General features: G+C 45.9%; 2 protein-coding genes across 3 annotated transcripts; one reads left to right on the top strand and one right to left on the bottom strand.

Moving 5' to 3' along the window:
- Positions 1 to 1491: 1491 nt before the first annotated feature.
- On the bottom strand, positions 1492 to 19910 carry LOC8040340 (autophagy protein 5). Of its 2 annotated transcripts, none has more exons than XM_042291681.1 (7): positions 19716 to 19910; positions 10381 to 10491; positions 8991 to 9121; positions 7423 to 7501; positions 5730 to 5984; positions 3271 to 3379; positions 1492 to 2650 (listed from the first exon to the last, which is right to left on the bottom strand). In XM_042291681.1, exons 1-7 carry the CDS (start codon positions 19788 to 19790, stop codon positions 2523 to 2525), a joined length of 888 nt encoding a protein of 295 aa, XP_042147615.1. In that variant the 5' UTR covers positions 19791 to 19910; the 3' UTR covers positions 1492 to 2522. The 2 variants fall into 2 exon arrangements, with proteins under 2 accessions (XP_042147615.1, XP_040065635.2); XM_040209701.2 differs by lacking the exon at positions 19716 to 19910 and adding an exon at positions 11659 to 11784.
- LOC8040339 (ubiquinone biosynthesis O-methyltransferase, mitochondrial) lies at positions 12032 to 19658 on the top strand. The gene is made up of 5 exons (XM_029978851.4): positions 12032 to 12364; positions 14581 to 14854; positions 15928 to 16167; positions 16771 to 16930; positions 19463 to 19658. The coding sequence occupies exons 1-5, from the start codon at positions 12282 to 12284 to the stop codon at positions 19579 to 19581; spliced, it is 876 nt and encodes a 291-aa protein (XP_029834711.2). The 5' UTR covers positions 12032 to 12281; the 3' UTR covers positions 19582 to 19658.
- Positions 19911 to 23149: the final 3239 nt, after the last annotated feature.

Genomic DNA, 23149 nt, shown 5'->3' with positions numbered 1-23149 from the left:
GTGCTTCCCTCGACCGATTTGCCGAGAGAGTGTACGGTCGCCGACAAAACAAAAACGGCGGGGCACGTCTTTCGAATGCCCGTCCTTCGGCACGCGGTCCGCGCCTTCTGCCGTGCTTTTGCCGAGCGCACGCATTCAAAGGGCTCGAGATGACGAAGCATCGTCGAAGGTGGGAAGCTCGGGCCGGAGGCAAGACGACCGAAGATCTTCCCCGTCGTTCTCGCATTGTCGATGACTATAGAGTAGTTGGAACTTTGGTCCAATATGTGTCGCGGTTAATGTCCTCTGAGAGTGCGTCTCTTACGAGTAACGACGACCAACGAGCGCGATAAAATACATTTTGTTGGAACGGCGTGCTGGCATTTCTTTCTACAACCCGCACCATTGCGCTAGTCTGCACCGCGAAGGTTGTTACTGTTTGTAACCGGCGCAAGGGGAATTTTTAGTGTAGCAACTCGGTAGCGTTTCCTCGCCGCAGGCCCAACATGGAGGAACGATACGGCGTCTGAGTTTCTGAGCTTCATTTAACTTAAACGGACGAGTAAACACAGAAACAAGCAACGCGAGACTGCAACTTAATGCCATTCGACACACTCGCGACCGGGCACCTTGCAACCTCCTGCAAACTCTTACGACGACAGAATGTACTTCCATAGTCTGTCGGGCAGCCATAAAACACTTACAATTTACTTCATTTTTTTTCGTGCATCTTTTGTTTATTGGCTTTAAAAACTTTTGACAATGTTATAAACAAACTTTTCTTATTGATAGGACACACATCTGATCTTGCAGATACTGCAAAACCTTCACTCTAGTGAAGCACAGTTCCAGGGCCACCTCATAGATGGCACCAGTGTGCTCTCCCATCCTAAGAGATCGCCAGAAGTCTGTCGAAAGCAAACGAAAGTGTGCGAGCTGGCCTTCGGTCTTCGGTGACGGTGGATTTTTCTGTAGTTACGTCGGTTATGGTCAATTTCTCTCAGTTACCAACGAGTTTGCGCACTTCCTGGAGGAACTTGCGTTGTGCAGTTTCATAAATTTTTAAATCCACGGCATATTATACACGGCAGCTTGGGAGACAATCTTTGCGAGGTCAGGGTTTTTATGGCCCTTCTCTTGATTATCGTCATAAAAAGCTGCAGACTGCTTTGCAACCATAGTATCGACCACTGGTACGCAGCCTTATAGACCACAATGACTCGAGCGAAGCAATACATTGGTGTCCCAGAGCAGATGTGACCACCTTTAACTGGACTTCATCGTGGCTCTATCTCGGCATCAAGTGGCCCCGTAAGACCAGCTCCCTTCTATAGTTTCGGAGTAAACGAGAGACACACAGCTCGACGTGACCCGCAGTTGTGCGGCAGTCCGCAGCATGAAAGCGTGGCAGGTCCCTTCGTAAGCTGCGAGCCAAACCGTTCCGAGAGTCTTCGTGCTTGCACCGAGAGCTGTTAGATCTCTTTTTCTTTTTAAATTGTAACAACATCGGCACAAGCTTTAGCCACTTTTTTATTACTTACGACAAGAGCAATGTTTACAGCATTTCTACGGCTGTTTTGACACGCAACAAACAAACAACTCTTGTAGCTTAAAGCGGTAATCATTTTTACTAGCAGAAAATAAAATTTGCTCGCAATAAATTAAATAAATTGGAACCTACAGTCCTGGGGGTTGCCAAAAGAAAAGAAAACATTTACAGAGACCCGAAATCTGATCATCTTAGTTGTCATTGATAAAACTATACACTGCCATTACCTGAGAAGAGTGAAAAGGAGCCACATCTAAAAGCAATAGCTGCAATTTTCCGAAATTACGTACTCACTAATAAAAACTGGTCATACCGGGCACAAAACATCACAGGAGACACTCTTAGCAGCACATCTACGCACACGTAAGTAGCATGCTTTGAGCCGAATTGCAACAGGATCTTCATATTATTGAGATGGGCGAGTCTGCAATGACAAAGCTTGAGTGACAAGTACCGGGATATGCTCGAAAAAATGTCCAGGGGATTTTCGGCGACACATCACAGAACACCGATACTTCATCGGAAAGCGCTAGCCCCGAGGGTGAAGGGACGGGGAATGTTTCGGCTCAATACCTTGCCCGAATTAAAAGTTAGAAGCAATTTCTCAATAATAGAAGTCACAGGCAGCGTCCTCCATAGTTAGCAGACGTAAGCCGGCTGCTCGGTTCGACGACTCAAAAAATTCCGATAGCCGTCCGTTTCGCGTGAAGCCTGCTCGGCGTGATAATGACGGCCAGCATTGTCTATGAACTGCGGTGTCGAGAGGCTAACTTACAACAGCCACCGACAAAGGACGGTGGCCCTTCGTTCTAATCTTTCGCATCCCGTCTTCACCGCCGGGGCCACTTCCCAACGAAGCTTGGGCAATTCACGAGGCGCGGTTTGTTAATGCATCACGAAAAAGTCCCCCGCACGGATAATTGGGCAGACCCGGCACTACTAACGTACACTTTTAAAAACCTAAAAAAACAATTAAAAAGGTTTGGTAGGTGCACTATGTGGTCGGCAGAACACACAGGTGCAGGAAGTTGTCGGGGTAGCTCAAATGTTCGCTCATCCACTGCAGAGGAGAGTCTAGAGGAACCTGGATCCCGTGAGTCACCACTGAGAACGCTGCACCATCTGGGGGAAAAGAACAAAGACCCCCGCTGACTTCATGCTTATGCTTCGACCTTGTGCAGGATGCTTAAAAGGCTCTGACTGCAACTAGGGTGCCTAGAAAGGTGCCTGCAGTGAAACGATCGCTTCAGTCGGTGAAAAGGGGTTACGCGACAGGATCTCGAGCCCACCCACATCCTGCTTTGGGTTCCAGTTTGAGTTGTTTCTTTTTTGGGGGGGAGACAACGTTGCTATGAATGTTCTTGTGCTTTATGGGTAAGTAGACGCATTGGCTTTCTTCACAAATTGGTTGACTATTTTGGATATTGCGGTAAAATTAGAGACGAATTTAACAGCAGGTTGTAGGTATAATCTGTTTCAAATCGAGTCTGAGGTGAAAAAAAGACGCGGAAAACGAGTAAAATAAGAGCAGAGATAACTAAAACATTTCGACACTATTGGGCCCCCAATTCACCTCCCACTCTATTCCGTAGTCTACAAAGCCACGGGCACGAGCTCCCGTAGCGTGTCTGCCCATAGAACGCAAGGAAATTTAGAAAAATGTCGAGTCAGATTCGCGGCATTTAGAGCAGAGCCGTCTGTTAACGTAAAACTGACAGCAAAGCGTGAATGAATGGGCTTACCACCAGTGAGGACATGAGGTGCAACCTGCTGTAGTAGAGTCTCCAGCGTAGCCTTCTCCCCTGATGCCGTCATGGGAGTGATTAGCCTCTGGAGCAATGTGCAGTCCGACTGCGGGAGAAAACATTGACATGGAAGGACACTGTGTTTATCTGAAACAAAATCCAAGCCATGCAACGTCGACGCACACATGGATCGGTCGTACCAGAACATTCTAGACTTGTTTTCAAAAGTTGCCACAGGACTGCTGCGTGATAACATGTATTAAGGTGCTCAATCGCTCAGTCTCCAGTACAATGCAAGTGCCCATGCATGGCATAAAATTCGATGGGCGACGCGAAGAAAGGTTAATATTGCGCAAAACAATAATAAATATGCGAGTGAAGGAATGAAGAATTATTTTTGCTTCCAAAGCCCTTCAATGCTCTGTCAGACAGTGGTGCACCATTAGTTGACAATGCAGATTGGCACACCAATGGACTAGCGACTACATAATGGTGTGCTTTTAAACGATGGTACCATGTTTGTACACATTTACGTAACTGTGCTGTTACTCTGCAAAAGATAATTTTTTTTCTTCTTCCAGGCAGTTGAGTTGACGTGTCCACCCAAAAGAAAAAAATTGCGGTGGCTTAGCACTGCTATGCCAGGATATACGTAGCGTGAGCTCATGCGCACAAAATGAGAGGCACTATCAAGCGGCTCCGGTGCAGCGTCAGACTTGGCTACTGTGCAACGGAGGCGCACAGCTGGGCATGCGGCGGCGGCGCCAGTGCGTCTGCCATGGCTATGACGTCACTCTGGAATGCGCAGACCGGCAAGGTGGGGGCGGCTCCGGCACGCCAGCTGTGCGCCGTGCGACGTCACTGCTTTTTGCGGATGCGCAGCACGGCTCATTATGCGAGTCACGCGAAACTGCTCTACCTCAGCCAGTGTAGCTCACGCTACAAAAAGCCAGCTTGCTCTGCAAGCTGGCTTTCTCCCAATGCGGCCGCTCTCGTTGGAGGAAAGCCAGCTTGCAGAGCAAAACGGAGCTCTTGGCAGTTTAATCTATTGGGAGATGCAGCAATTTTCGTTCGATGCAGCCGCCTTTTTCGCCATACATTTTCATTGCAGCTACTATTCTGTTCACACGGGATAGCTCGAATTAACCGGGTTCAATATGATCGGGTTTGACTATATGACAGTACGCTCTTACAAAATAGTACACTGTTGCATAACGATGTCTTTACCTTACTGCTAGCGGTCTCGACTGAACAACAGTTTCCTTCATGCGAGTTTTTCAATATTATATTCTCTAAACTGCAGCCGACAGAAGCAAGGTTTGAACTAAAGTGTCTGAAACCGGCGTAAAGAACAAAAATCAACACGATTTTTTAAACCATAATTTAAATCGGACCAGTTTTACTATGACGATTTAAATCAAACATTTCCAGCAAAAATAATTAAAAATTTACCATTTGTCTATCATTTGATGCTTTTTATGAGCATCTATTTTGTATTTATATAAAATAGCCGAGAAGCGAGAAAGACCTATATCAGGACAAACACTAGAAAAAAGCAGTGGTCTTCCAAGGAAACTGAAACATTGAGCTTTCTTTCTACCATCCACTTCATTCACCTTTTGCTTAACGTCCTATTACAAGTAAAGAATAATCCGCAAGAGACTTGAACTAAAAAAGAAATGCACTATTGCAGAAGTTAAAAACGCAAAAGGAACAGCAAATAGAGCTTTTTCATTAAAAAAGAAAAGTCCAGCTGTTTTTATTTTACTATAACGTGGTTCACTCAATAAAAAGTTGTTAGTTAAACTGTTCTTTAAATTTACTGTAATTCTTTCTTTCGCATTGCTTTCAGTCATCGTATGGAGATTGATCCATCAATATGCCACATTTAAAATACATCCGGTGATTAAGTATCAATATTTTTCAGCTGCAATGATTTCAAGTTAACCCGATATAAATCGAAGAAATCCGATTTAAATCAAATAAATCAGATGTACCCAATATTTTAAAAAAATTGTGACTTTCTTTTTTTTACTTTGCTTCCGATGCGTTTTCAACTGGTGTTGTGTTCATCGTCCTATCCTGCCCATACATCAAAAATGGTCCTGAAATGGCAAGAAATGGCACCGCAGAAGCCGAAGTGTCGCGTTGGCGCTAAAAGTCTCTCAGAAAGGTAGGAGCGAACACGAGCGTCGCTGTCGTTGCGAAGTCCCAACTCCTGACCGCAGAAACTTCCGTGGACCGTCGAGCTGGAGAGCAACCTGCAGCCGCACAGGCGTCTGCCACACCCACCATCGCCGCTGCGACACCACCAGGACCGCGGCCGGCGACACTTTTGCGCCGTCATCGGGCAGAAATCGAGGAACCTCTCTTTAGGACGCAATAAATGGACCGGCCGGAGAGGCATTCCAGGCACCCCGGCTCGAACGCGTGCCCCCGGAGAGCGGGGCCCTCACCAGGTAGAGCCGGAAGGGGATGTGCTTGAAGCCCTCGCCACCCGTGCGCTCCATGAGCTTGCGGTTGACGGCCCAGAACTGGTCGAACTTGGAGTTGAGGAGCCCCGACCAGAGCTGGTTGTGGTCCTTCTTCTGCATGCTGCTCATTACCTGGCTCCGGTGCTTCAGCATGTCCGCCTCCTTCACCGTCGACATGAAGTGCGCCTCCACCACCGCCCGGCTGCCGCAGTGCAGCAGCTGCCCTTCCGGGAAGTTCTGCGCAAGCCGTGGTCGCCACGCTCTGGGCTTTGGAAGCGGTGTAAAGTCGGGGTGCACAAGCGCAACACTAACATTTTTTCCCGCGATATTTAGCCTTTTGCCACTTTGGTCGGCCCACCACGTTCCACGAGGTCCTTTACGGCGAGGAGGCAGCGTTTAGCTGCTCTCCAGTTCCTTTCTTAAATGTGATGCTGTACTCCGTTTCCCCTTACGTCTGGCCGCAGCGACCGCTTCGAGCAACCCCAGCCAATGCAGCTCTGTGAACGTAGCACGTGACTACGCTTTCCACGCGTCACGGCGGTTTTTCTCGGAGGTCACGGAAAACTCGCACGTCCTTGAGATGGCTCCGATGGCTATTAGCATCTGTGCAGCCGGACATAAGGTGAGACGGAGTACACCTGTTTGTTCAGTGAGCTTTTTTTTTTTTATTTTTTTTCCACTTTAGTTTTGCAGATATTTATGCAAACATTATGTTTCTGTGCGCTGTCTGAACTGTATAGGGGTGGGGGAACAACTCAAGCCACATTTCCTGTTGGCCCTGCCTCCCAGTCTAGCACTTACTAAAAATAAATAAAAAATAAACAGAAGAGTTGCATAGCAGCCTAGACACTTCATGAATAAGGACAGATTAAGAGGTCTTGGGGCATTCAGAATTCCCTGACAATGCTGAAGTGTATATCATCAGCTCTTTCTCAAGATCAGTCAGTGGTGATCTGCCATCCCAAGATGGCAGATCCAAGTTCACCATTTATAGGATCGTGCTCAGAAAAAGGTTCTCCGAGCTGTATTAGTTGGTTCCTCCTACTTTCCCCCAGGCAATGGCACCCCCGTTACAGCCCCAGAACGTTATTGAATGACTGGTGTTGTTACGCAATATAGTCTACGTTAGCTGCATGCTACAGACCGACTGTGCTGCACTTATAAATGTCATGGTAATCGAAATGATTGTTTGATCACTTGATGAGGTATTTGAGCTAATTCGGCAATAAATTGCGGGAGCTCGCCCTTGAACAATCTTAGCTTTGCGCAGGTCAAATTCTCTGTTATCAGTGCCAAACTAAGGATATTTAGTGCAGGAAAAGGGCTAGCCTAATTATTTAATTGGTAGGTGCTCCCTGAATGAGTATATATATAGAACGCCTGGCCAAACATCCAGCACCCTTTTTTTCGGGTGAAGACACTCTTTATGGGGACCTCTGCCGACGCAATGACACTATGACTCCACAGTTTGCAGAAAAAGATGCCACAACGCGACACTAGTCGTCAGATTCAGCCGCCCTGGCTTTCGTAAAAAAATACTTCAACTGCACAAGAATTTGGAAAGCAACGCGTGGATCCTAACGGCATTCCTCGAACTAGGCATGTCATCAACTGTGACTCTAGTTGAAACAGAAAAACACATAGACCTCAAAGAATATAAATAACACCACATTACCTGGAAATGTACAGTGATGTTCCATGGTAATGTAGAGTCGCTCGCATAATAGTCATGCAATAGCCCAATCGGTAGGTGCCTACGAGAAAAAAGAGAGAGACTTGTAGTTCATAACGGAAGGGGGAACTGTGTAACAAGGTATGCAGCTGGTTAAAGAGTCACTGGTGCCGCGATAGAGCTGGAAGAAAAAGGAAAATTGGGCAGTTTTGATGTCTGGTCACAAGTTCAAAAAGGATAATATCGCTTCCATAACTTCACAGCCTCCATTTTATCTCCCATCCCAACACTTTTCTCCCTCTGGGTGTCAAAGCTCAGCTAGTGCTTAAGAGATATGTTCCCTTATTTCTGGCAGCGATTGGTTCTTACAGCCTCGTGTGAAGTGGTCAAAGAACAATGCTACATTTTAAAATTAACTATTGAAATACCTAGCGCTGGTTGAGCTGTTGACTATTAAGGGGGGACACTGGCTAGAGATTTAACTTCTGAACTACTTAAGTGGTCGGAATGAAATTTACAGGGGAGATTTAACATAAGGTGTACGTGTATTGTGCAAACTTTCAGCTCTCTAGGATAATTTTACGTGCCTGCATAAGAAGATGTGCCATTCTTTGTTAAGGAATCTATGATATGCAATTGAACCTATCGAGCATCTTTTTGACTGCTCGAATATAAAGTGGGGGATGTGGGACTTTGGGCTATCTAGTTTTTATTACTCAAATGTAAATATTTCAGGAAGAGTCAATACCTCAGAATATGAGATGCATAGCTGTCCCATGTCAATTTTTGCAAACATAGAGTTTTCTCAATGAGGACTTCAACTTAAAACAAAATAAATTAGATAGCCCGATTCCCCCGTAAATTTCAGTTCAGAAACATGTTGATTGTGGTATCAGAATACTTTTACCTTCAAACAAAAGATTCCTTCGTATGAAATTTGCAGCGAAAACTGGAACTGAGAAAAATGCATTCAAAGATTGAACCCCTTTACTTTGTTACTGCTCCACAATGTGTTGAAAAATATTTATATTAATGTAACTATTTGGTGTATGGTTATCAAATTTGGTGTAAGGGTGTATAATTAGTTTCTAAAACCGAAAAACTCAAAATTGAAAACTGATTTTTTTTTTTTAGAAAAATTTGAAATTTAGGTTTATGTCCCCCCTTAATGTGAGCTATGTGTGACTGTTTTGCTTCAATTTAAACAAGCAATTAAAGAAGACATGAACTTAAAAAATTTAATTTAATTCATGACTGATTGCAAACATGCCCTAAGTCCCTGCTAATTTATGCCAGAGACTGACAAAAGCTGGGGTATCGACGTACTAGAAACGCCATGCCAGCCCACTACACCCAAGTGGTGCACTAATTTCACAAATTAATCAGTTTGAAGCGTGGTCGATTTTGTGTCGGTCTTGGGCTGCACTAGATTTTTCAACTCTTTAAATGTGCAAGGAATGCCATTCCTGCCAACTGTAGTGAGGGGCACACTAATTCAACAAATTCATTCATGCAGTCAGTTCGGGGCGCTGCCATACTTGGTCTGCACTGTCGATCAAAGAACTACACACCATTTGAGCGGCTGACCGTTGTACTCGACCCACATCTCGTTGCCATGGTGTCGCTCGTCCACATGTCTTGAGAAATGTTTGTGGACCTTGTCAACCACCAGAGGGAAATAGCTAATCCGGGAGATCATCAGCTGCAACAGAAAGCAAACGAGATTGGAATCAAACGATCGATTTGCAGTTGCGTATCAAAGGCACCTAGCTCCCGTAAGACTTTACCTTGACAGGCCCAAAGATTGTCTTTCCTTACCATTTTTCCTATCACATCTGAAAAAGCTTTTACCAAAACTAATGATGTGGTGGGATGTGCTCCTCTGGAGCCCCAACTTTGGTGGTTAAATTTGGTGTTTGTCACTACACACCATGAGTAAAACACAAAACATGGCCCATATTGTGCGCATTCAAACTGTGTTATATAGCAGTTATATTCGGAAGGTGTTTTTCGGTGTTTATTTTTTGCAGCCGGGTTTATCGGAGTTTGTTTTTGTTTGATTCCCAATTCTCAGAGATTCAGAGATTAACTTCACAGTGTTTCCTATTAAAAATAAATAAATAAATAATATCTGGGTGCAAACATATGCAAGATAAAAAAAATAAAATGTGCGTGCTTGTATCAAATAATATTTCTTCAGCTAGATTCGGCACTGGTGCCATTGCCAACACTAATTTGTTGCATGCGGCTGTTGCTTCAATAAAAGTCAATATTTTAAAAAGCAATAAACTCCTAGAAGTAGTTACTGGGAAGCTCGCATTCATCCCATCCTCTTCCATCAACCTACCCGCGGCCGCACAAGGTGGAGTAATCAAGGGTGTAATGGAGAACTTCCAACTGCCCCTCTTCCCCATCTTGGTTCTATGGTTTATAGCTTTCAATCTTACAAAAACACAACCTCTCCTTCTTCTAAAGCATAAATAGTATGACGCAAACTGGAAACCAAAACAATGGCTTTTGTCGTGACCCGAAAGTACAATGACCTGTTGTCCTGAATGAACCTTGACGAGATAAACGGTAAGATTCCATTTGTCAATGGTCCGAGATTTGAAAGATAACTGTGGTAGCATTTTCCCACAACCATTGACCTGCACTGATAAAACTTAACTGACAAATGCCGTCTCTTATTTTCTTTTGGGGAGGGGCATTGGCACATCAAAATTCAAAGTTTACCAGATAAATCCGAATAAACCAAAATTTCACTGGCGGCTGTTTTTCGGATTTATAGGAAAACAAGGAATCCTATACATATTGTAGAACTCTGTAAAACCTATTCTGCGCAGCTTCTGTGCAACTATGTGTGGCCTATGCAGAATAATTTATACTGTTTTGGTTTCTCCAAAATCAAACGCCGCAGAAATGTATCTGTGGATGAATGGCGATGGGGTCACCGACACTTACGTAGTATGGATCAGGCTGCTGCATTGTGCTGACTTCCTCTTCCGCTAGCCTGAAACAAATGGGGAGCTTTCCGTCCCAGACCTCACGCAGCACTTCTCTGTCCTCGGCCATCTGGGAGTGAATAAAAGGGACCATGAGATGATTTGTTCACTCTGGCTAACCAGCGCTGCGAATAAACACTTCCCATTCATAGAGCACAAAACAGGTATCAGCTTCTGCTTATGAAAAGGACACTTAGAGGGCAGTTCACCCAAATACAATGATGTTTAGAACTCTGCAGGCAAAACAATATGATCTAATCTTGAATGTTTCAAGTGAACAGACTTCCTTCTAGTACAACGCTTGGACATGAAAATAATTTTGCTTTTGAGTAGGAAAGTGTGCAGATGCATGAATATTTCAGCTAAACGATGGAGGCTGTACAAGTGACTTTATTTCCGGATGTGTCACACGTCCGGAAATAAGGTCACTCTTACACAACACAAATCTTTCCAAGATATTCCCGGGTGGTGATACCACGAGAAAAGAAAGTGTATATCACTTCCAGATTAAAATGTTGTACAGGGTTTTCGTTTCAACGGCCTTTCGTCGGATCGTACAACTGCTGGCACCTTCCCGAATGGCAATTGTTGTACTACACAAACAAGGCAAGTGTTGTTCACTGAACATAGTCATTATTAGTCACTTAAGCGCAAGAACTTTCTTTAACTGTGCACAGTAACGAAATTCTCTAAAATAATGTAATACATTTAAAAATGTGACAGCTAACTGCAATAAAGAAAAAAAAAACGGGAAAGAAGAAAAGAAACGCTTTCTGTATATGGCGCAACAAGGCATGATTCAGACTACTTCCATAACGCAGCTCGGTTTTGGCGTTCTTGTTTGAGGCAACCACTTTCGTTGTTGAAAAATAAGGAGTTACCTGTCCTTTTCCAATGCCCAAGCCACCGTGGCCCTAGCTCCGAGTTCGTTCAGGTCGGCCAATAAGTACCGACACCATTTGGAGGCAGATCGTATCGGTAGATCGAAGTTTTCGCGTGATCTAATTTTACCGTATCAAAACTTTTATTTTTCTCAAGCGCCCACATCCAAGAGGCGATGATTAGGGCGAAACGTAAGTGCAGAAGCATAAGTAAAAATACTTCAAGCGAAAAATATAACGTGGATATCGAAACACGACAAACCGATGTTGTTTACACGTACAGAAGCCACTACACAAACGTACAGCCTGTACTATGAATGCACGACACAACGGTAGAATAACGTGCACATACATACCTCTTCAAAATATCGGCCGTTAATTATAGAGTAGCTAACTAATGTATATCACAGAAAAACAACTCCCATTTGTATACAACCGCAGAAAATCATGTGCTTCCTTCGCTGCCAGTCCCACAAGTTGCGACAAGACCTGTCTTTTTAACCAAAACGGTTGTCTAAATGTCTCAATTGACCCAATTGACAGACCCTCTTAGTAAAACAATAAATTTGAATAATTAATGCAACTTAATTTTAAGCAGATTTATTTATTTAATGCTACTTAAAATTGTTGAATATCCCAAATTTTTAAATTTAAGAAATAAAATAAAGATACGTCACTACCGCTACCTAGCAAATGGCGCAGGCCCACAAATAATGCGCATTGAACAAATCTGTTCAAACAAAACAAAAAACGAACAGCGAACTCTCCGATGTGGGTGCTGAAGTGGGTGTAGTGAAAGTCAAAATAAGTTTAGTGCTATTCTTGATTAAGGAATACACGAACAAAAATCAGTATCGAGTGAAAAGCGCGGCAGAAACTCTCTTTAAACCATAGCTTTAAACGCTATGGCCGCTAGTTAAACTAGGAAGTTGTCCAAAATATTCGAGAGTCCTTCAGTGCCGTCTGCTAAGCTTGGACGATGAAGTTTCTTCAGCGCGCGCTGTCTGCTCGGTTTCAAGCGCTGGTCGGAACGTCAGCATGGTCTCCCGTCCGATTATCAAGGTACCTGAAGCTTGGAGTGCACATTGTTGCGTTTTTGAAGACCTTTATTCAACTGCAACCCTCCAGCACCGCTCGTGCCGAGTACCACTCTGAAGTCCCATACGCACCAGGTTTTCTTTTGCCCGGCTACCGTCCCCGCGCTCGTAGTGCCCTCTGGACACCACACACATCATATTCTTCAAGTGTTCAAAAGGGTCGTCTACGGACAGAGTCATCGAAGCCAATCCAAAGCCGTGCGAGCGTCACGTGACCTTCGCGGTCACGTGATACGTTTAGGTCAAGAACAAAGTGGAAGCTCCTCCCACCTCTTTCAACTTCAGCAGAGTGAACGCTGGAGAGTAGGTCGCCTCCTCTCCAGCATTTACTCTGCTAAAGTGTGAAAAGGTGGGAGGAGTTTATACTTAGTTCTTGACCCGTTATCAACTATTTGCCTCTAGACCCAGATTGAATTTAAGGGAAGCGTGCTCTTGTTTACCCATTCTTCACTATGAGGCACGTGGTGATTTCCTCTGTCCGTAATGCGAGAGGAGACAAACCATACACACTAATGGCACAGAGCATGAGCTCTTAGCAGTTGATTCCAGTCCCCGAGGGCTGCATTGGTGCCTCTCGTGGCTTCGGCATCTGGTCCGTAGCATTTGTTTCGCTCCAATAAGTATAAGCATAAAACAAAGCCTAGTTCTGCTCTTCACCACGTGAGCCGTGCCGATCGAATCTCGAGGCGAATGGGATGGGTGCCGACTTGACGTCCGCTCCAGTCCATCGTAAGGTGAAACGGAGCACACAAGCACGAGCATGTTGCTGCCCCAAACAATGCTTGCACTGCACAGGTGTGCATGTTCAGCAGGGATGCTGGAAGCCAGGAGTTCACCCACACCTAAAGTAAATGAACTATGGTGATGCACATCCTTGTGTGCACCCCAGAGCCACAAAAGAATGTTTTAAAAGTGGACGTTGAGCCTTCTTGAAAGGTACATGGTAAAATGAGATGGATCTGCAGCGTTCAGGCCGGAGCAGTACAAAGATTATGCGGAGAGCCCTGGGTATGTTAAGCTTTTAAAAGGGTGGTTGAAATGGGCTTCCATGTTTTCTCTTGACGCAGTGTGACAGTCATTTTTATGGGTTAGCGTACCGGAGGCACCAGGGGCAGATGCAGGTATTTCCAGAGGGGCTCAAATGTTGGTCAGCATAGTGTATGTTTAAGAACCCTCACCCCATTTCCATGCCCTAAATTTTTACACGTGCAGAATTTGGGAGGGGGGTCAGAGCATCCGGAACCCCCCTCTGAATCCACCACTGGCACAACATTTTACCCCTTTCGGCTAGCACTACTCAGCTGGGCCAACTCATATAGCCGCTCAGCCGTGCCTATGTGCTGATAAAATTCGCATCATAAGCACCCCCCCCCCCGCCCACCCTCCCCTTATTTTTTTTTCTCCCTAAATTTAATGAAGTTTGAGAGTAGATATTGGGAAGTCTGGGAATTATTAAAAACCATAGTTTGAGATGAGTGTTGGTCTATGCATTCCACGAACACTGTTCAATGGGTCAACCTCTTCATTTCACATCCTTGGACCTTGTTAAAATAGTTTTGTCTTGTAGTCCAAAACACGATGTCGAGGTCAATGCGAGGATTTTCATGTCTACTGATAGCATATATTTTACTCAGCTGTACACAAGTCTATGTACTTCGTTTGTATCTTCAGAAATTTGTGACTACAGGGGGCACTGTCTCTCAGCCAAAGCACCCATTTCATCTACCATCTCTGTAGGTAGAAAGCTGTCAGGCAATGAATCATGGAAAGTGGCTGTTCTAAGTGTGCAAGTGCTTCTAACTAATTCAGGTTGTGACATCGGGCACAATAATCTTGCATCCAAAGAAAAGAGATACTTTTTGTTTAAAGGTGCAGCAGGGTTTCATACACTGTGTTTGCTGCTTACAAACACGGTGTCTTACAGATCCTCACGTGACAAATTCATGGCATATCTTTCCACATTCCGGTAAAAAAAAAAAGGCGGACGATGAGTTTGTTGTGCCCAAAAGTCTGTCATGATGGCCCTCTGGATTATAGTTTGCTCGAAATTCATAAGGTGACAATTACACTGCTGGAAAGTGTGACCAAGAGCTCGCTACTTTTCTAGAGTTCCATCGAAATGAAGAGACCAGCTGTGAGACAACTCCAGCCTTGCGTACTGCTCTCACTTTCTCATTCTAGGCACTTGTCTATGACCACCCCAACAGCCAACTCCTCCCAGTCGACGGTGTTTGAAGAGAACCGCAGCAAGTTCGATGCTCTGGCCCATCGGTGGTGGGATCCCGAGGGGGAATTCTCCACCCTTTCACGGATGAACACGCTACGAGTCCCTTTGATCAGGGACGGGCTGCTCCAGACCAGGCAGCCGGGAGAGAAGGTGCCAAAATCCCTCGCAAAGCCGCTGGCGGGTCTAAGGATTCTTGACGTTGGATGCGGAGGCGGGTTACTGTCTGAGGTCGGTGCACAAAGCTATCAGGCTTTGACATTTATTTATATATTTAGAATACTCTCAAGGTAGTACATTACAGGCTCAAGGCTGGCGATGAAAAAAGGTGGATAATAAGCATATCATTCACGCTTCACACATGCTTTAGGTCTTCCTTAAATGCATCCATCAGCTTCCCTTTTCTCATGATTGGCACTCGCAAACCAAAGTTCCACCCAATATACTATGTACCTCTGTGAAGAAAAAGGTTCCACCTAATACAATGTGCCTCGGTGCAAAAACAGGGTTCGACCTAATATACAATGTTCCTTGGTGCAATAAATGTTATGGACTATGAAAAAAAAAAAAAAAAATTGCACAAAAGTGTTATTTTTTTTGGGTATGAGAGAAAACAAGCTTTATTCTTTGGTTCCACCAATGAGCAAGGGCTTTGCAGATTCAAAAGGGTCCACGGACTTCAGCAGCGTAGACTTTCCATTTTCTCGGTTTTGTATAGTTTTGTCGAAAAGGAGGAGGGGGGGGGGTGCTGTGCATTACCTTTTCGCCAGAACTGGAGATTGAAGCTAACGAAAGCAGGCTGGGATTCTATTTCTCATGTATTTTGTCAATAAAGGCAACGTGAGCGTTATTTTGTTTACATGGCACGTAAACAGCGTCTCGGTAAGGATCATGGCTCGGGGGGGGGGGGGGGGGGGGGGGCAGAGCTTCCCCCGGATCTCACCAGGGGGGGCACGAGCACCAATGCCCCGAAGTCTACGCCTATGACTGACTTTTCATTTGAGAACCTTTGTGCCAGAGTATGGTGCCGAGACACCGCCCAATTTCTTTTTTGCTGCAGAGTTGGGTACATATTTGTTGAAGAGAAGATAGAAAAAAGTCAAACCAGCTCAGAGAAGTGTGATATTGGAAATCCCAAAAATTAGGGTTTTCGTCACTCCCCGTGACTATGTGTTGAATTTTCCCATTTCCAATGTTTTGGATGGTCATAGCAAATTATATTTCATGATATGGACAATATATAAATATTGTGTCAGTTTTTTAGTAACGTGAGGTTTTAAAAAAAATTTCATATTTCTTTGCAGCCTCTTGCGAGGCTAGGTGCCACGGTCACTGGTATCGATCCCACGCCGGGAAGTATTGAGGTTGCTAGAGCTCATGCAGAGAGGGACCCCCAAGTTCGAGACTCCATCGTCTACGAGGGCGTCGAAATAGAAGAGCTCGTTCAGCGTTCCGTCAAGTTTGATGCCGTGGTGGCTAGCGAAGTCGTCGAGCACGTCCAGAACTACAGAGATTTTGTGAAGTCCTGCGTGACTCTGACAGAGGTGAGAACCGAGGTCTTCACATTCTGAAAAAGTGCTTCAATGAACTTTTCACAGCACGTCAACAAACACATACGTAATGTCTGGGGGAAACAAACGCAGGTGTCTTTTTGTTTGAGTAGTGTATTCAATGACCGAAATCATGATTGGTTACAATTTTGGTAACTGTTGCCCATGTTATTACAAAATTTCAGTAACTGTAAATAAAACAAAGTTCCAATTTGGGAGTGATTTATAGCTCCGTTGACAAAAGTCCAAAATTGTGCTGATATAGTCTCAATTGCCTCCAACTTTGTTGAGAGTGCAGTGCCGACTGAAATTGGGAACTGTGTCAGTGTCTTTTCCGAGCTGTTGGTAAGCATCTGCAGCACGCTTGTACATTGTGCAATATTTTAAAAATAAATAGAGTGTGACTGGATTGCTTTTTGTGAGTGGCCGATGCTCTAAATAAGATACATTTGTAGCATGTACAATTAACACATCAGTTCAAGTGAATGTAATGGTAGCTTCTTTACTTCTTAAGAGTGACTCTTACAGCTCTGTGTGAACATGGGCAACCAGAGGGGATTCCAAATGGACTATGTGTAATTTGCATCACCTCCACAGGACGGCGGCTCGCTCTTCTTCACGACTATCAATCGCACGGTTCAGTCGTTTCTGATCGCCAAGATTGCAGCTGAATACATCTTTCGGCTTGTTCCCCCTGGTCTTCATGACTGGAACATGTTCCTGCCGCCGGAGCAGCTTGAAGAGGCGCTCGAGACAAGTATGTAGCATTCACTTTAACTTGGTTTCGTGGCATGAAGTTAATAGTTGTTTTTTTTTTGTAGATCGTTTTGATGTCTCCGATAACGACACTCGACACTTTGCCGACGCCTTTGCACATGCATCATATCGTTATCGGAGGTATCGGAATGATCTACTAAAACTCTCTATTCACACTCTCCAACGATAACGGGGGGGAGGGCGCTGTCGCTCAGTCAAAGCGTCTCTAAAATGTGATGAATCCTGAATTGCAGCCGCTCTGACTGGTCTAGCAAAGTTCCAAGAGAGCGCCCGCCCCCGAGAGATCGCCCATCCCGTTTTTCTGGCTAAATATCTGTAACATAAAAATTCCGGAACATCGCCCACCTTCTGATTTTCGTCGTACGTCACGCAATGTCCGACGGGGACCGCATCAACCGCGTAATTTGCTGTACCGGCACGTCTGATACGCGAGTTCATAGCGGATTCCTGCCTTTTTGTCCGCGATCTGCGCGCGCGATATCGGTTGCAAGCTTGTAGCGGGTTCCCGCGAGTTTATTGCGCCATAAAACTTGCATCTGCTGCGTCCGCGATTTGCGTTATTCATTCTCGTGAGATGCGAGTTCTCGGCGGATTTCCGCGGGTCCTTCGCACCGTGAAACGCGAATCTGCTGCATGCGTACGCAACCTGCATGCGGTAGCCTTTCCCGTGACACAGGTGTTCATAGCGAATTCCCGCGTGTTTATCGCATCGGGAAACACGAATTTGCGGTGTCCGGGGTCCATATCACATGAGCGATTGACGTTTTAGCGAACAGCGACATTTGAGCGAATCGACGTTTTAGCGGATAACGGGGGCGCACGTTAACCCACCCGCCGCGCTGGGCTTATGCCCGTGTCCCACTAGAGCGACAGACAGAAACAAAAAACAGGGACAATTGCCTCCAACCAGTCTTTTGCGATATGAGAGGCTTTTTAGAATAAAGGAGGCTATGCTCAAATACGAGCATCATGCACGCGAGGGTATGTTTGGCAGACTTGCAATTACTCGTGCTTACTTTACGAGCACCGAACAAGGTACCATCGCGAGCTTGCTGCATGGGTTTGAGGCTTGTCGCTGTCTTTTGTTTCTGTCTGTCGCTCAAGAGGAACACGGGCATTACGCCGCTTCGCGGCGACAGTGTGCGGTGGCTCATTACAAAATTGTGAACCGACATGGCCCACCCGAGAACGCCGCTTCGCGGGGTCCAACTATTCGCTAAAGTGTCATTCGGTGAAACGTGGGCGTTCGCTCAAACGTCATTCGATCAAGTGACTGCCTCCCTCCCCAAAGATAGCCCACCCCATTTTTTTCATCATTTATCTCTTCATTTTGAGTGGGCGTTCGTTCGGAACTTTATGGTAGTGGTTCCAGCAAATACAGACTTGCACCTGTCATATTCATGCAAAGAGCCTGCCAAATAATGGCGCACTGAGGAAGTCAGAGTTATTGGCACGAGTCGATGACTTTATCTAGCACGTCACTTGAAACGCTGACGAAGTCGCACGCTCGCGCCAAAGCTTGTGTAGCATGCTGCAGTGGCATAGTAACGGGGAGGGCTGGGGGGCGCTGGGTTCCAGGTACCTGGCGCCCCAGTCACGAGGGGGGGGGGGGGGGGGCACCTCTGGGGGGAACCCGGCACTCCCCCCCCCCCCCCCCCCCCGCTTTACTGGTTGCGATCTTGGAGTGTGAGGGAGGGGGGGGGGGGGGCGCTACGAAAGACCTAAGAGCCCCGGGTGCCAGATGGCCTAGCTACGCTACTGGTACGCTGTGTGTGAAAAAGGGGCACTTTGATGCATGGGGAGTACGGGACGCTAAACAGACCAGTTGTAGTCGTGCTCCAGGCACCATTATAGAGTTTAAACATACCTTTTAAACACGACGGCCCTTCCGCGCCGAAAATGTGAGAAGTGGCAACTACAAAACACAGACTAGGTGGCGCAAGCTGCCGCCCCATTAAGTGTTCAACCCTATGCATCCATCCACCCATCTGGCATCCAGTGCAGAAAATGTGAATAGATGCTGTGCTTTGTCTCGACGTTGGTCTCGACCAGGGTGTAAGATAGACAGGTGGGGAAACGGCCCATAGAAGCCTACCGCAGCGCCGTGACCGGATTGTGTACTCGTCTGCTTGCGGGTACCCTCGATTTGCGACAGATGGCGCTGCGGCGAGAGGAAAAAAATTGGAATCGGATTTGCATGGAATTCTATAGGAGAGTGCGCAAAATAAACCGAGAGCACGACAGTTCTCTATTGAAAATCCACGAGAAGCCATCTCTGTCAGTTTAACCGGTCGCCACCGGTCGCCCACCCGGAGAGAGAGTTCGCGGTGCTCCACATAGATGGCGCCACAGAAAAAGAGAAAACCGAGGGGGACACAATCCGGTCGCTCATTTGGCTCTCGTTTCCCCACCTGTCTATCTTACACCCTGGTCTCGACGCTGCTGAAATCGCGGCGGTGGCACGTGGCGGGTAAATAGAAATGGCTGTGAATATTTTTATCCATTTTTGCAGATGGCTGTCACGTCCGGCTGATCCACGGCACCTTCTTCAACCCCCTGACTCAGACCTGGAGCTGGCTGAAGAGTACCGACCTCACTTACGCTCTTCACGCGGTCAAATCTCCAGCGTGAGGGTTTCCTGCGAGGCTGTAAATTAGGATTTGGGATATTAAACACCTTGATGGTGATTCTGAAGTTAGCCCTTTGTCCAAACAGGGTCTGCGCCGCCGTGACTCCTTTTGGTTTTTGCGGTGCGTTAAACTTACCGAAGTGTGCTTCACCGCATCTTCACTGCGTGTGTGGCGAAGCTGTTCTTCAGAGCAAACTTGCCTGGCAAGCATGGCGACGCGAAAGCACGAAGCATCACATGGGTGTTCACGCCGTCATTTAGGGACGCTGAATTCCGACTATTAAAAAAAGAAAAAAGAATTACGAGCTTATGCCTACAAACGTTCTAGAGGCGCTGGTAGAGAGTGTTGCAACTTGTGACCAAGCTTGCGTTAGGTTGGCAGCTGTTTTCGCGACGGTCGTTGTCGTGTATCGTTCTCTTCACAGATGGCGCCAAGCGAACAATGGGGCGATAGGGAGGCTCAAGTGAGGGTGGGTGCAACTGCTAGATCGGCGATCACGGGACATGGACGCCATTTAATTGCTAAATTTTGCTGGGAGTCTATGGGGCAAAGGGTCGTTTTCTTTCCTAACTCGGGTCATAACAGCCCATTAAGGTGCTTGAATAATTTACACAAGGTATAAATGATTACTTTTCCATAGCCACCAGTTTTGTTGCGATAGGTTAAGTATTTTTTTAACGCGAAAAATGGTAAATTCCGCCATCTTGGACGTTGCTGCTTGTCTGGCAACTTTGCTTTCTCCGCTCGACGTTTGCAATTCTCGGAGCGAGAAGGAAGCGAGAGAGGCTGCGCCAAGGCGCTCGTTGCTTGCAATGGGAGGCGAGAGGAGGAAAGGCGCATGGAGCAACAGAGCTGCAACAGAGCGGGCGCCTGCTCTCGTGCAGGCAACACTGGCACATATCCTTTCTCGAATCCTCTCCCTCAGGCGCCGCCATTAAATTGCAAACGCTCTCCAGGTTTTGAGTTGCGCCCACCCTCACTACAGCCTCCCTATGGGGCGATCGGGGGACGCACGCGCGGGAGATCGAACCAGGCAGAACGGTCTGTGACGCTGCTGAGTAACAGCATTCGGCAAATGTGATTCAGGAGAAACTCTGGGCATATCTGAGTGAGTGCACATTTGGTTAGGTTTTTGCGGCACCTATACACAAGAAATAAGGTGGTTATTGGCGACGGATGGATGGATGAATACGGCTGAGCCCTTTGGATCGGGCGGTAGCTTACGCCACCTAGCCATTTTGTTTGCCGAGCGAATGCTCGTCAGCAACTGACGCTTATAACTCCTCCCGAATCGAATACGTGGCAAAGAAGTTGGTCACATCGCGACTTCTGGTCGAAAGAAAACCAGAAATTTACATAAATTCTTAGATTCTCGGACATGGCCCGGCAAATTCAGACGACTGATTAATTTGTTTTGTCCAATTTTTACTAAGAATTGTTGGCAGATTAAAAATCGTTCGCTGAGAAGCGCATCACGCATTATGCGCATTTGGGTCTGCAAGATTAAACATGCATATGGTAGTAATTAATAGTAGGTGTATACCTCATTTTTTAGGTCGCTTAAGTGTCGATCGCGAGAAGATCTTTTTTACATTTCGCGTCGACCGGGTGAATAAGCAGGGATTTAATTGAAACGACTCCGGAAGCCAGCCACCGCTTTTTCCAGCCAGTTATTTTGAAGAAATGTTTGTTTACTGGTTTACAAAATTAAAAAAAGGAATCAACTTGGAACTAATAAGATACCATCACTCACACAACACATTGTAACCAACATGATACACGGAGTCGCTTTCACTGAAGTTTTAACTACACACGCGAGAGCTTCTCGAATTTTGCTTTCCTATTTTCAATTTAATGAGAAATTCCTTTCTCAAATTTATTTTGTCCGAATCACAATAAAAATTACACCCCATTCGCCGTGGTAGACGTTGTAGTGGGGTAAAGAGCGGAATATTCTATTTTCATCATCCAGCTTTTTTCTACTGGGGTAGAGAAGAGCACAACCACCATCCGAGCGCTTCGACACCTCGGCGTCGAAAGTGTTTGTGACCAAGCAAGACTACGCCTGCCACGCTTTCAAGCTTCGGTGAAATGTCCCACTACGAATATCACTCTAGCAAAGAAACACAACGCGTGAAACAGGCTTTGCCGCGCGTTACCCAAACCACGCATGGAGCGAGCTGACGAGCCGAGGAATCCCAAGATCTGCCCGGTCTGTACCGGTCTGTCCTACCCGTGACGTCACAAAAGTAGAAATTGCAGTACAAGCGATTCCGTGTAATAAAATGTGCTTCCCAGTCCCAGGAAGTGTGATTTCGATTCACATTTTGTTAGGTTTTGTTTTAACGCAGGAAGCAGAAATTGCGGAACGAGCAATTCCGTGTAATAAAATGTGTTTCCCAGTCCCAGGAAGTGTGATTTCGATTCACATTTTGTTAGGTTTTGTTTTAACATAGGAAGCAGGAATTGCGGAACGAGCAATTCCGTGTAATAAAATGTGTTTCCCAGTCCCAGGAAGTGTGATTTCGATTCACATTTTGTTAGGTTTTGTTTTAACATAGGAAGCAGAAATTGCAGAACGAGCAATTCCGTGTAATAAAATGTGTTTCCCAGTCCCAGGAAGTGTGATTTCGATTCACATTTTGTTAGGTTTTGTTTTAACGTAGGAAGCAGAAATTGCGGAACATGCAATTTCGTGTAATAAAATGTGTTTCCCAGTTCGTCTGTTATTACTCCGTGCGGGAACTATAGGGGGCGCTTTGAAAAACGCGCGCAGCGCCGCTAGCGGAGGAGCTGGCGTTCGACTGTGAGGCGCGTTCAGCAGCCTGCGGCGCCTTTTCGCATGCCAAACTGTGGCGGCGGAAGCGCGCGCGGACGAAACTTTTGCTTTTTGAGCCGATAAGTTGAGGGTGACGTTGCATGAGTGCTGGGGCAGAAGGGCATTTAGCTGTTCTCCACTTCTTATATATTGAGTTTGAGTCGTTATTAGGGGTAATTTCTCTAGTTGCGGCCGAAAAAGGAGTTGGAGCAATTTTCCGAAAAACAAGACGGCCGCCACCATAATTGCTCTGAGTGGGAAATTTGTTTCGCTCGTCGCTGTAAACCTAGGACTGCTGGAACGATGATATTTGGAGGCGAGTGAGATGTTCACTAAGTTTGCGCACAATGAGTGCCAAGTTTCTTTAGGACAGCAGGTGTGAAAGTTATGTTTCTAACGAATAAAAAAAAAAATAAAGCTGTACGGGATATCCAATATTGGACCCAAAATGTTGTGTTATAGCGGGCTGTGCAAAGTGCAGATTTGGGCAGACAGGTGCTTGGACTTGACAGTAACAAGACACAGCACTTATTATACAAAAAGAAAAAGGTGGCATAGGGAAACCAGGTGAAAATTTGGTTTGGGCGGCGTAACTCAATGGGAACCGGTTTTGACCATGAAAAGGCTGTCAAGAGAACACCACTGACTGTGGGAGGTGGAGACTTTACAGGTAGGAAGGGACTGGTGGACTGTACTTCCAATTGAAACAACTTTACGAAAGGTGCTTCCAAAGCCGAGAAAGGAAAGCTGT

This window comes from Ixodes scapularis, unplaced genomic scaffold (assembly GCF_016920785.2).
Source record: "Ixodes scapularis isolate PalLabHiFi unplaced genomic scaffold, ASM1692078v2 PGA_scaffold2__306_contigs__length_199485367, whole genome shotgun sequence".
In the NCBI taxonomy this organism is placed as follows: Eukaryota; Metazoa; Arthropoda; class Arachnida; order Ixodida; family Ixodidae; genus Ixodes; species Ixodes scapularis.
Note: the sequence above shows the minus strand (reverse complement) of the source record. Positions and strands in the feature narration are given on the sequence as shown.